Source organism: Passer montanus, unplaced genomic scaffold (assembly GCF_014805655.1).
Source record: "Passer montanus isolate IOZ18808 unplaced genomic scaffold, ASM1480565v1 scaffold7, whole genome shotgun sequence".
NCBI classification, from domain to species: Eukaryota; Metazoa; Chordata; class Aves; order Passeriformes; family Passeridae; genus Passer; species Passer montanus.
Window position 1 is genome coordinate 9237857 of NW_024372147.1, and position 11339 is coordinate 9249195.

The 11339-nt window shown below is 36.1% G+C and overlaps 1 protein-coding gene across 11 annotated transcripts in view; it reads left to right on the plus strand.

Moving 5' to 3' along the window:
• The window catches only part of MPDZ (multiple PDZ domain crumbs cell polarity complex component), a 94308-nt gene extending 84922 nt beyond the window's left edge, over positions 1-9386 (plus strand). For all 11 annotated transcript variants that reach the window (XM_039729630.1, XM_039729631.1, XM_039729632.1 and 8 more), the window contains 8 exons: positions 717-803; positions 2104-2200; positions 2831-2874; positions 3945-4067; positions 4860-4964; positions 5082-5194; positions 6208-6331; positions 7101-9386. In XM_039729630.1, coding sequence (XP_039585564.1) covers positions 717-803; positions 2104-2200; positions 2831-2874; positions 3945-4067; positions 4860-4964; positions 5082-5194; positions 6208-6331; positions 7101-7247 — 840 coding nt within the window. In that variant the 3' untranslated portion in view covers positions 7248-9386. The remainder of the gene's footprint in view (positions 1-716; positions 804-2103; positions 2201-2830; positions 2875-3944; positions 4068-4859; positions 4965-5081; positions 5195-6207; positions 6332-7100) is intronic.
• Positions 9387-11339: the final 1953 nt, after the last annotated feature.

Below are 11339 nucleotides of genomic sequence, written 5' to 3' on the forward strand. Positions count from 1 at the left end.
ATTTTGAAATATTTAATCGCAGCATGAATTTTCTCCTGAGACATGCATTTTATGTAGATGTGTGAATAATCAATAGAGTAGTTAAAATCTTAAAGGCTACTGAAAGGACTTTCCAATGTACAGTCAGTCCACATTACCCAGCTTATTGCTGGGAGTCAGATGCAGAAAGTTCACTTAAACTATAGATGTTTGGAAATTTTCTGCACAAAAATTCTTAGTTTTATTGGTGTCTATCCAGAATAACAGATAATTTCAAAAGTTTGAGAGAGATGAGTAACTTCCAGTTTAATTACCATGTTCTCAGTCATATTAAGATAAATAATGATTAAGACTTTGATGTGTTACACTGGTTTTAGCTTTTATTGTGAAAATTGTATGTTGACATTGCAGTTCAGAAGCTATTCCTTATTAATTGCAATGTAATAGAATTATTCCTCCTGTGTGATTTTCATGTGTGCATTGTAATACTGATTAATCCAGTATTAAAAAAGTATCCTGCTTAGTATTGAGTACCTTGGTGTGCTTTGTGTGTGTCACTGGTCCTGCTATGAGCTCTATCTCCAAAGTGTTCATTTCAGAATTGTTAATCCATGGGGTTTTTTTCCATCAGTACATGGGGTTTTTTTTCTTCTTCCACTTTCTAGAAAGTCACTTAAATATTGTAGTTTTTAGTCTTATAGACAGAAGAGATATGTTACAAGTAACTGTTTCTTTAGTGTTCCTTAGGTACAGTAAGACTAGAGGTCGGAAGAATAAAAGCTGGGCCATTTCACTCTGAAAGGAGAACATCCCAGAGCAGCCAGGTATGTAACTATAAAACTGGTTGGTTTAAGAGAAATCATGTTAAACAATGAAAGCAAAGAGAAAAATCTATTTTATGATGATGATATTTTTCATATGCCTGATCCAAGATGGAAAAAATTTGCAGCCCTTCAGTAGCCATTTTGTATGCTCTGTTTAGCAAATTGTATCTGCTATAGACAGGATCCAGCCAAAAATATAATCCAGAAATTACTTTGCTCCAGGCTCCAGCTTGGAAGCATAGAGAATTCCAATTCGCATCAATACCAGAATTTAGAGTCAACTTTAAACCTCGTAGTTACTGTCAGAATAGTTGGCATGCAGTGGAATACAGCTTCAGTAAGCTTAGGGAATTTTTCTATGCCTTGCATGTCCTTACTGTCATCTTGTCTGGCAGAAGCAGGAAACCTGTGCTCTTTCCATCAACTTCTCTTATTTATTTTATTGTTGGTCTGATGGTGAATTGTTTCAACCTCAAATAAATTTCTGTATTTGAAAGCATCTTCCATGGCGTATCAGCTTGCACTGTGATTCTATCCAGTAGGAGTTCTGAAGGCTCACACATTACCTTAATAACTTTGGTTGTGAACTGAGGATAAAAATTATCAAGTATTAAATATAAATAGTTTTAAGACATTATTAAAATTCAAGTGAGCAATTTAAGACTAGATAAGACTAACATTTTAGGCTCTTTTCAGAATTAGTGTTGCTAAACAGTGTAGAAAACGTTCAGACTCTCTGGCTGGCCTTATTCTAAGTTCACACTGTTGAAGAGTGTGTCACAGTCAGTGGACTATTCTCACAAGGATCCATGTTGTTCCTTTGCTTGCCCTTCAAGTGAAAATATTCCTGGAAATTGTGCAGGTCAAGTTGAGTGGAGACCCTAATCTTAGTTGCAGCTGGTGCAATAGCCGGAACGTTTGAGAGCCCACATGAGGACGTACTGATATCTGTCTTTTGTATTCTGTCCTTACTGTGGTACTTGTAGCTAACTTGCATTAGAAGGTCTCTAGAAGCTGATAGAAGGTGCAAATACCAGGTCCTTGTTGACCCTCAGAAGAAGCACTTGAAAGCTTTGCATGGGGTTATAGAAGTACACTCTCTGTTGGTCTAGTAATGCTTCAAAAAAGAGCTATATACAGTGACCAAAAATTTTGTGGAGTTCTCTGATTCAGTTTTAACTGGGCACAGAAAAAAATAAAATACTGCAGAAAAGAAAACTAATACAGCGAGTTATAATTTTACTTTTAGTAGCTGGGTCAGTGAAGCTCCTCTCTAATCCCACTCTAACATTGTGTGTAGGTCAGTGAAGGAAGTGGCAGTCTCTCATCGTTCAGTTTCCCAGTTTCCGGGTCCAGTGCATCTGAGGTCTTTGAAAGTGGCCTAAAGAGGCATACCAGTAAGTTGGAGAGTTTTTTGGTGCTTTCAGTATTTTATGTGTGTGAACAGGTAGCTGAGATCTTTCTGTTAAATATTCTAACTATGTGATGTAGGCCTCAAAGTAATTCCTTAGTCAGTAAAATGCTGTATAAGTGATTACTGCTCAGTACATCACATATATGTCATAGTAGCTTTTTATAAAAGAAACTGGCAGCTTCTTATGTAATCAGTTTAGATATTGACAATCTAAGTTGAGCCATAATTTTTTATTTAATTTAAATACATCATGTGACAAGCTGTCTAACTCATAGAAATCTAGATACATGTGGAATAGCTGTCTCATGCTTAAATTTAGAACAAAGTTATTTCTGATCAAAGTATTGCTAGAAAATAATGAGTTTGAGTTTAGCAGTCTTATTCCAAAATTTATTTAAATGGAGAAAATGGTTGATTCATTCACCTATTCTAGAATTATTTCAATACAATTATTATTCTGATGTCCACTATCAAAATCAGATTAAAATGTATATAACAAACAAGCAGAAAGTTAGAATCATCATAGTAATTTGGATGACTTTATTGAAAAAGTTTTCTAAGAATGCCAGTTTAACTGTTTTTTTTTTTTCATTTATCTTAATTCATTTGACAGCAGCTTCTGAAATACAGGGACTAAGAACAGTTGAAATAAAAAAGGTAAGTTGTAGCATGCAGTGGCATATATCAGGAATAGGTTTTGTAGATGTTTCCAATAGGTATCTTTACAGAATGAAAGTCTGGGGCTTCTCATCGTTTTAGGAAAGGAACAGGAAATTAATTTCTCTGCGTTTTCAGTTTGAGACTGTATGATCTGCACTGCCTATATTTTTATGTAAAGTAGTGTGACTTATGCTATTATGTTTTGTGAATTGTGTTGAAAGTAAAAGAAGAAAGAGATACTAGGACCTAGTTTTATTGTTACCAGTTGAGTTAAATGCAGACTCTGTTGTGGTAAAGTCAGGGGAATTGTACCAAAGTTGGAAGGCTGTTTTTTGGTATTTTATATTTTTCTTCACGCTTATTTTTAATGAGTAGTTTCTTGCTTGATAGCTGCCAGGTTTTCAAGTGTGAACTTCAGTCATCTTCATTGTTCATGTGAGCTTAGTCACAAACTGCATCTTATTTTACAAAATATTTATATTTGTTTGTTTTTTCTTGGCATCTAGTTCACTTGATTACTCGTATTGTATTCAGCCATTCTTTTAACAGTAGAATCTGCAAATAGCAGTTTGCAATAGCAGTTTTTACAGGGAGGTATTTGGGTGTGGTACGGTGGTAAGCAGCTGGTTTTGCTTTTCAACATTTGGGCACTAGGGGGAGCAAAAAGATTAATTCTAGTCTTAAGGAGATTCATAACAGCATATTCATATAGACAGCACTGAGGACAGCAATCCATCTCATTGGTTTTCCTTGCTCAGATCTCTGTGCTGACATTAAGAGTCAGGTGACATTAAGAGTCAGGTGCTGAATTCTGTAATTATTTAGTTTGGTTAAGATAAAACACACAACTAAATCAGCAAATTTTCTCCTACCACTGAGAAGAAAAACCATCCATGCTGGTCTTTCTGCTTTCTTGAGGTGATGCAGAGCATATAAGCTTAAAAACTGGCTTGACACAGGAATTCTAATCTTCATAAAATAGGGGGTTTAGCCATCTTTTGAGGTAAGCTACAGTTCTCTGTTTTTCTTCCCAGAAAAATCTAATCTTTTTTTCATTACTATAACAGAATCCTACAGATTCACTAGGAGTGAGCATTGCTGGAGGTGTAGGAAGTCCTCTTGGAGATGTTCCTATATTTATTGCCATGATGCACCCGAATGGAGTTGCAGCTCAGACTCAGAAATTAAGAGTAAGTTAATTGTTAAGAAGGCTGTAAAGATGGCATGGGTAATGTGATTACTCTAAACAGACAGTAAACCAGCAGTTCAGTGAAACAGTCATAAGTGCTTCTCACTGTGGAAAGAATTCTTGCTGTTTGGATTGATGAAAAAGGAACTCACATTGGTAGCATGGGAAAGTGCAATTGCTGACATGTGCTAACTTAAGAAAGGAAGTCCTAAAGCAGTCTTGGATCTTAGAGTTTGTCAGCTTGTGAAAATTAAAAGCATAGAAAGTTGTTCAGAAGGATGCATTCTATAAACAAGTGCCATTGAGGAGTGTAGTGGTCGTTCCTGCAAATGTAGGTGTGCAGTGTTTTATCTCTCATGTTTCCTATGTTTAGGATAGAGAGTGCATTTTAGGCTCTGAGTTAGAGAGGGAGATTTTATCTGAAGCTGTACTTAAGTGTATGCTGTATCCAGTCTGCATCAAAGGTGGTTGAATTTGACTCAGGTTTCTTGGAAAATATTATTTAAAGATGAAGTCAAACAGAATCTCTGATGATAATTTGCTACATCAGTCTGCCTGTCTTCAGGTGACATGCAAAATGCATCTCTGGTTTTTAACGTGTATTTCTAGAGTTTTAGGATCAGTTCTGTAAAGCATCAGTATTTTTTACACTGATTACACAACCAGTGTAATTTGCTAATTCTGATTCTGAATTACCTGCCTTCGTACTGGGCCATTTCAAAATTCTGCTATTGTTGAAAGTGACAAATAAATCTATGTAACTAAGTTAGGTTTTCTACATTTTCTTCTGTAGGTTGGGGACAGAATTGTTAGCATCTGTGGAACATCTACTGAGGGCATGACTCATTCCCAAGCTGTTAATATCTTAAAAAATGCTTCAGGCACTATTGAGTTGCAGGTAAAAAATCCTCAGTGACATTTTGGATATTTTCTGAATAATGTTTTGCCAGCTGCTACATTGAACTATTTTAGTGTCAGCATTCTTATATCACTGATTTCCAACCTCTGTTCCTAGGTTGTAGCTGGAGGAGAAGTGAGTGTCATAACTGGTCAGCAGCAGGATCCACCTACACCCAGTCTTTCATTTGCTGGACTAACTTCAACTGGCATTTTTCAGGATGATTTAGGGTCAGTAACTATAGCTTGTACAGCCTCTGTAGTGAGTTACTTTAGATGATAATCAACCTATAAACCTTAAAAATTCTAACAAATAATGGATGACATTTTTAGCTTAATCATGATCAACATATTTGCTATACCTAAGACCTGTGGGCCACAGGCCCTCTTCTGTGTTTTTCATAATGCAATTTGCTGTGCTGCATTTTTTTTTTTACTCTCTGTAGGCTTGTTATGTGTTCTGATTTCTTTTACAGCCTCTATTGTTTCACTGAGATTAGGTAGCTAGGGTTAATTGATACACCCAGAAATTCTCTTTCCACTGTTGTGTCTGTGTTTCCGTAGTGTGCTCTCTAGTGCTGGGCAATCAGGAGTGTCAGATGTTTCTGGTATACAGGGTATACTGCTTCTGGTATTCTGCAAGGTGCATTATGTAAAAAGTTTTGTGTCAAACTCTGTTAAATCTGAGGCATTTTTTGTTTTAGGAAGGGGGAAAGAGAAGACGTATTCTTTAGCCACACATACCTACTTTGAAAAGTAGAATTCCAAAATTTCTTACGATCAAAGTACATGTGGGGAAAAACACTTATAAATGATCTGTATAATAAACACATACATAAAAATACAGAGTCATCTATTAGGAGAGAAGCAATTAAACCTTAATAGCATAAACTATTTGAGCTAATTTTAGCTATTACAGGATTTTTAAAATAGATATTGGGGAATCTGAGATACTTGCAATGCCTCTCTATTTTACCAGTAAGCACTGTTGGTGGCACATAGCAGCCATGACTATGCCCTGAGCTATGTATTTGAAATAGCTATTTTTGTATAATAATATAGGCATTAGGTGCTTTACAGAGTTTTGCATTAATGGAAATAGCCAGTTCTTTATAACAAAAGTATTTGTAGTTATAGTGGAAAGAGAAATATATTGGTTAGCTTAAGAGGAATAATGTTTTTTGTTGAATATTCTATGTGTTAAACCCGAAGTTCAGACAAAATACTCTTTTCACTTTTCTTAGACCTCCTCAGTACAAGACCATTAATCTGGACAGAGGACCAGATGGCCTTGGCTTTAGTATTGTAGGTGGTTATGGCAGTCCCCACGGAGACTTACCCATTTATGTGAAGACAGTGTTTGCAAAGGTAGGTGGAAATTTGTCCAATCAATACATTTATTAGTTCACTGTAGCTATTGTTCTAAGTCTTGGCCTGGGTTTGCAGTCGAAAGAATGTTGTAGTTTCTCACAGCTTTTCCTTTTTAGTGCAAAGGCTGATCAAAATGTGCTCACAGCGCTTGAAGGCTGTAATTGTCAAAAGATTGAGAATTCCCAAGTATACATGATTCAGCCTATCAGCAGAGTCTTGTCCACCTCTCGAGACTGGAATTGTGTAATACATAGAAAAAAAATCCCTTGCCTTATATTTAGAGTGTGTTTACTTCATGTAGTAGAGGGATATGTTTTATTGAGCTCAGACTGGACCTTCAGAAAAGTTCAGATGCTGACCTGGATTTGATACTTTGGATGGCTCTAGGAAACAACAGAGACTCGGAGAAAACTGGAATCATGAATGCTAATTTTTTACGGTATATCAAAGTATAAAGCTGTCTTTTACACCACTTGGTGAAAAGTTCTGCAGGTCTTGAAAATGTTACTTTTATAATACTAGGGTTTGAATCTTACACTAGCTGGAAAAACAGGGTTAAGGAAACCGGACAATTATGTAGTTCCAATTTCTAGGTATGGAACTTTGACCAGTCAGGGTGCACTGCGAAATAAGCAGTCTTCTCAACAATTGGCCCTATCTGTATCCCTGAAAACCAAAAATGTTGCAAGAGGTTTTCTTTTCAGGACTGTGTGTCAGGGAGAAAAAGAAATGTGTGAGTCTGCAGTTACTTGTTTTATCATTCCAGGGTGCAGCAGCAGAAGATGGACGCCTCAAGAGGGGGGATCAAATCATTGCTGTGAATGGGCAGAGTTTAGAAGGGGTGACCCACGAGGAAGCAGTTGCTATTCTGAAAAGGACAAAAGGAACAGTCACTTTGACTGTGTTGTCATGAACTGGCTGCCTGACGGGCTAGGGTCAATAAGACAGTATTGTTTACTTTCCACATAGTAAAGAGAATGGAAATGTTTTTGTAGTCTTCTTGCTCTTTCAGCTTCACAGAACTGTGTTACAACACTGAAGAAAAGTAACATTTAACCATATTTTTGCATACATTAGAAATATTTCTCTTCCTGTCAAACCACTGAGATGAAGTTATGTTGACAATGGAAACACATGGATATTTTTCCTATTAGTAAGTCACCATGAAAATAATGTTGTCATTAATAATCACATAAGAAAACTGAAAATGTTTTTGGAAGAGACTTTGCGTATTTCAGTAAAGTTGGAAAAATGATAAATTCACCAAGTCAGCATGGAGGTTGTACGGGTAAGAGTAGTCAGAAAACAGGAATAAGGTTATTGAAGAAATAAAATATTACTAAAACAGAGATTTGGGAGATAAGGGGAAATGTATGTAATCTGGAGGCAGATGGTTAATAGACTAGGTGGTTCTTTGGAACTAGATGATTTCTAAGGTTTCTTTCAGCCCAAACTGTTCAATGACCATATTATTTCACAATGCTCAATATAAGGAACTAGTTTGGTGACTTGGGTGGATTTTTTTTCTGGTCTTTTTATGCGTTTAAATTTTTCTAAGTCATGGTGTATCTGAAAAAAAAAAGAACACTGTGTTTCACTTGGCTTAGGTTAGAGGATTTCATTATTTTGACAGCAGGGGGGTGTGTTGGTGGTGGTGATGGTGGTTTTGGTTTTTGTTTGTTTGTTTTGTTTGTGGGTTTTGTGGGACTTGTGCTCAGGGCTGAAAAATCCATTACTAGTGGAAACTACTCCTAGTGATCGAGAATGCCTAGCAACTGCAGTATTAGAAGAACTAGACTTTTAAAATAGGAATATTTTATAGTCCTTATGGGTGAAAACAACTTTTCTAATATGAAGTGTCTGTAAGCAAAGGTTGTCCTCTTCCAATGTGCAACACCACGTACAGGGTCAGTACAGACATTTCTGCAAGCTGTTTGCTTCAGAGCCGTGAACAAACATATCAGAGCAGCTCTGCTTAGCTGCCAGCAGATGTCTGGATATTACCAGTGTGGAAGGAGTTGACCTTAATGGTGTTGCTGCCATTATCACTAGCAGCAAAGGTAGAGTCTTCCTTGAACTGAGGAGGGATACAACCAGGAGTCATGGGTTGAGGATGGGTGAAGACCTGAAAATGCCTCACAGTGGAGGTGAGTAGTAAGGCAGTAGTAAGGGTTTGTATCAGTAATAAGGAGAAGAGGAGCTTTGACAGCTACAACTATTATTTTGGGGATATTAATTTTAGAGTCACAAATAAAAGCATATAGTAAGTACAATGAAACTGTGGAGCTTTCTCTGATCAGCAGTATGGTCAAGAAATGCATCACTTTCTCATTACTTAACCTTTATCTAAAATCTGCACTCGATGAAACACTTAGCTGATTGTAACCTGCCTGCCTTTGCCTGCCATGCTTTTAGGAATCTGGCAGATAAAGCATGCTTTTCCCATGATTTATTTTCCTGCAGAAAAATTTAGCTAAGTCTTTTGAGAGAGGAAGATACCAGTCAAACTAGTATGCTATTAGCAGCAGGATGCTTTGTGTTAATTAGCAAAAATGGAATTGTAGCAAGAAGGCCACTATCTCAACTATCAGTTACGGGAAATATGAACTGAAAATGCAGGCAATGGTCAGGCCATTATTAGGGGATAATACAAATGACTAGCATTCATTTTAGTGGGTCACAAAAGCAGTATTAGGAGTGTCTGTAAAATAGTATTAACAAATTGATAGCTATGTGTAACAAAAAGTGTAACAAAAAAAACCCTCCATTCTTTGTCTTTTTAACTTCTGGAAGTTACATTGTGGTAGGCTAAGATGCAATAAACTAGATGGTACCATTGCTGGATGCTGCTGTTATGGAATTGCTTTTGTACTTATTCCTTGCATAAAGTGAAAAATGCCTACATTAGAGTATGTAAAGTCACTTTAAATACTATCTATATTTGTAACAGAAGTAGTGTACAGCTATTTTATTACTGCTGTTGTGTCACAATGGGGGATTTAAATTAATAAATTTCAAACTGTCATGATGAAGTGAAGTTTTGGGTGTGTTACTAGTTGCTTGCATTATTCATTCTGTTGCAAAAGATAAATTCAAAATAATTTAATAGTTAAAAAGGCATTACTCTTTATGTAAACTTTAAAGCATCTGCTAAAAATTTATTCTTTTGAAAGGTGTTATCTTCACTTGCAAATTCTTAGTAAATTCATGAAACTGTGAAGCTGTCTTGCTTTTTTGTAACAGAGCGTTAATGATTGTTAAAAAAAACCATTCCTTCGGGCATGGGATGTGCCATGAGAGACAAAAATAGTGGGCCATGGAGCTTAGGGCTCAGAGAACAGGCTCTCCCCCAAGCCCCATGCCAGGAAACTGTTGCATGATTACTGCTTAGTGGCTGCCATGTGCTGGACCATTTAGTACTAGACTTTCCAGGCTTAAGGTGTTTGATTTTCTTTATCATTTTGTATTAAACACAACTTTCCAGTCACAGGAGTTAGTCCTGTAAAGTGCTAGGTACTGTGGCCTAGTTCTACCAAGTTTTATGGTTTTGGTTACATTTTTTCCATGTTACTGTCTTACAGGTTTGGAAGGGTCTGGCATCTTAAAAGCTCCATCCCATTGTCTGATCAGATATTCAGCCCTTTTTTTTAATTCTCAGCTATTTATTGCTGAGGGGTAATTAGAATAGTATTAATGAAAAGCTCTTTAATTTTAGTGGTATTAATGAAAGAGACTGTCACTTTTTGAAAGCATGGGTCTGAACAAAGGACACCTGATTCATACGAATGCACATATTTCATTTCTTGACAGTGAGCAGGTATCATTGGCATGGCTGCTTTTCTGTTCATTCTTCTGTTAGATTTTATTTCTGTGTTAGCTTTATGGTAGCAGTAGTATTGTTAATTCTCAGCTGAGAGAAGGGTTGGAATTTAATAGCTATTGCTGATCCCCTTCACTCTATTCAGTCTCTTTTTATAAGAAAAAAAAAAGAAAAAAAAAAAGAAGAAACTATATTCTGTAGACCTAGATGAAGAAAAAAGTGTCATCCTTGTTGTCAAGCATCAAGATGTTTTGTTTTGCTGACAGAGACTTGCAAGAAATGTGGAAGTACTTAGGTCATTTAATAGTGTTTTGCAAGGAAATCCTTGCCTCAAAATAGGAGTGACATTGGAAAGGGACATTTATTAGATTTCTACACACACTTTTTCTTGCTTTTTAAAAACAAATAGTTTGAAGCATCTAAAATATTCCTATGTAGAGGGCACTTCTGTGATAAGCTCCAACTGAAGCTACTAAGAATAAAGTTTTCAAATTCTTTACAAATTTTATTGAAACTGTAAATATTTTTAATAGTAGACAGTATTTTCCTTAGCCTATTCAATACCTGCAGTGGGGATTTTTCTTTAATAACCGGTTGTCGTGCATGTTCCTCAACAGACACGTAGGTCTTTAATATAATGTGTTTTAGTCCATAGCCAGTGTTGAAGGGTAATGCATTTATATGTGAAGTTTGGCCTCCTATATTCGTGGAAGTGGCAACCATGACAGGTAAGAAGATCCAATTCAAACACTTGAGAAGAATGCACTTAGTGGAAAATGATGCCCAGGTAGATTGAAGTTCCTATGTTCTTATTCTCCTGACGTAAATCTTCCTAAGCTTTCTACTCCCTGTGAAAATGATTGTTTGAAAAGGATAAAGAAAATGTAGATACTGCTTCTCATATTTCAGTAGAAAGGAGATTAAATTCTGGTAAATATTAATTCTAAAATCTGCATATACCTGAGCTGAAAACAACAGAATTTTCCAAACTAAATTATTAGTTTTCAACTGGAGATTTTTTTGTTTAGTTACAGCAGCAAGTTGGTTTGTGAAAGTGAGCCAAGCAGGTGTTCACTTACTATTTCACTTCAGACTATTTTGTATTCGGTCCATTGTTTTTGACTTTCATATAGGTAGCTTAAATAGATAAATTACTGTTGTTTTTTTTTTTTAAATTACATCAAA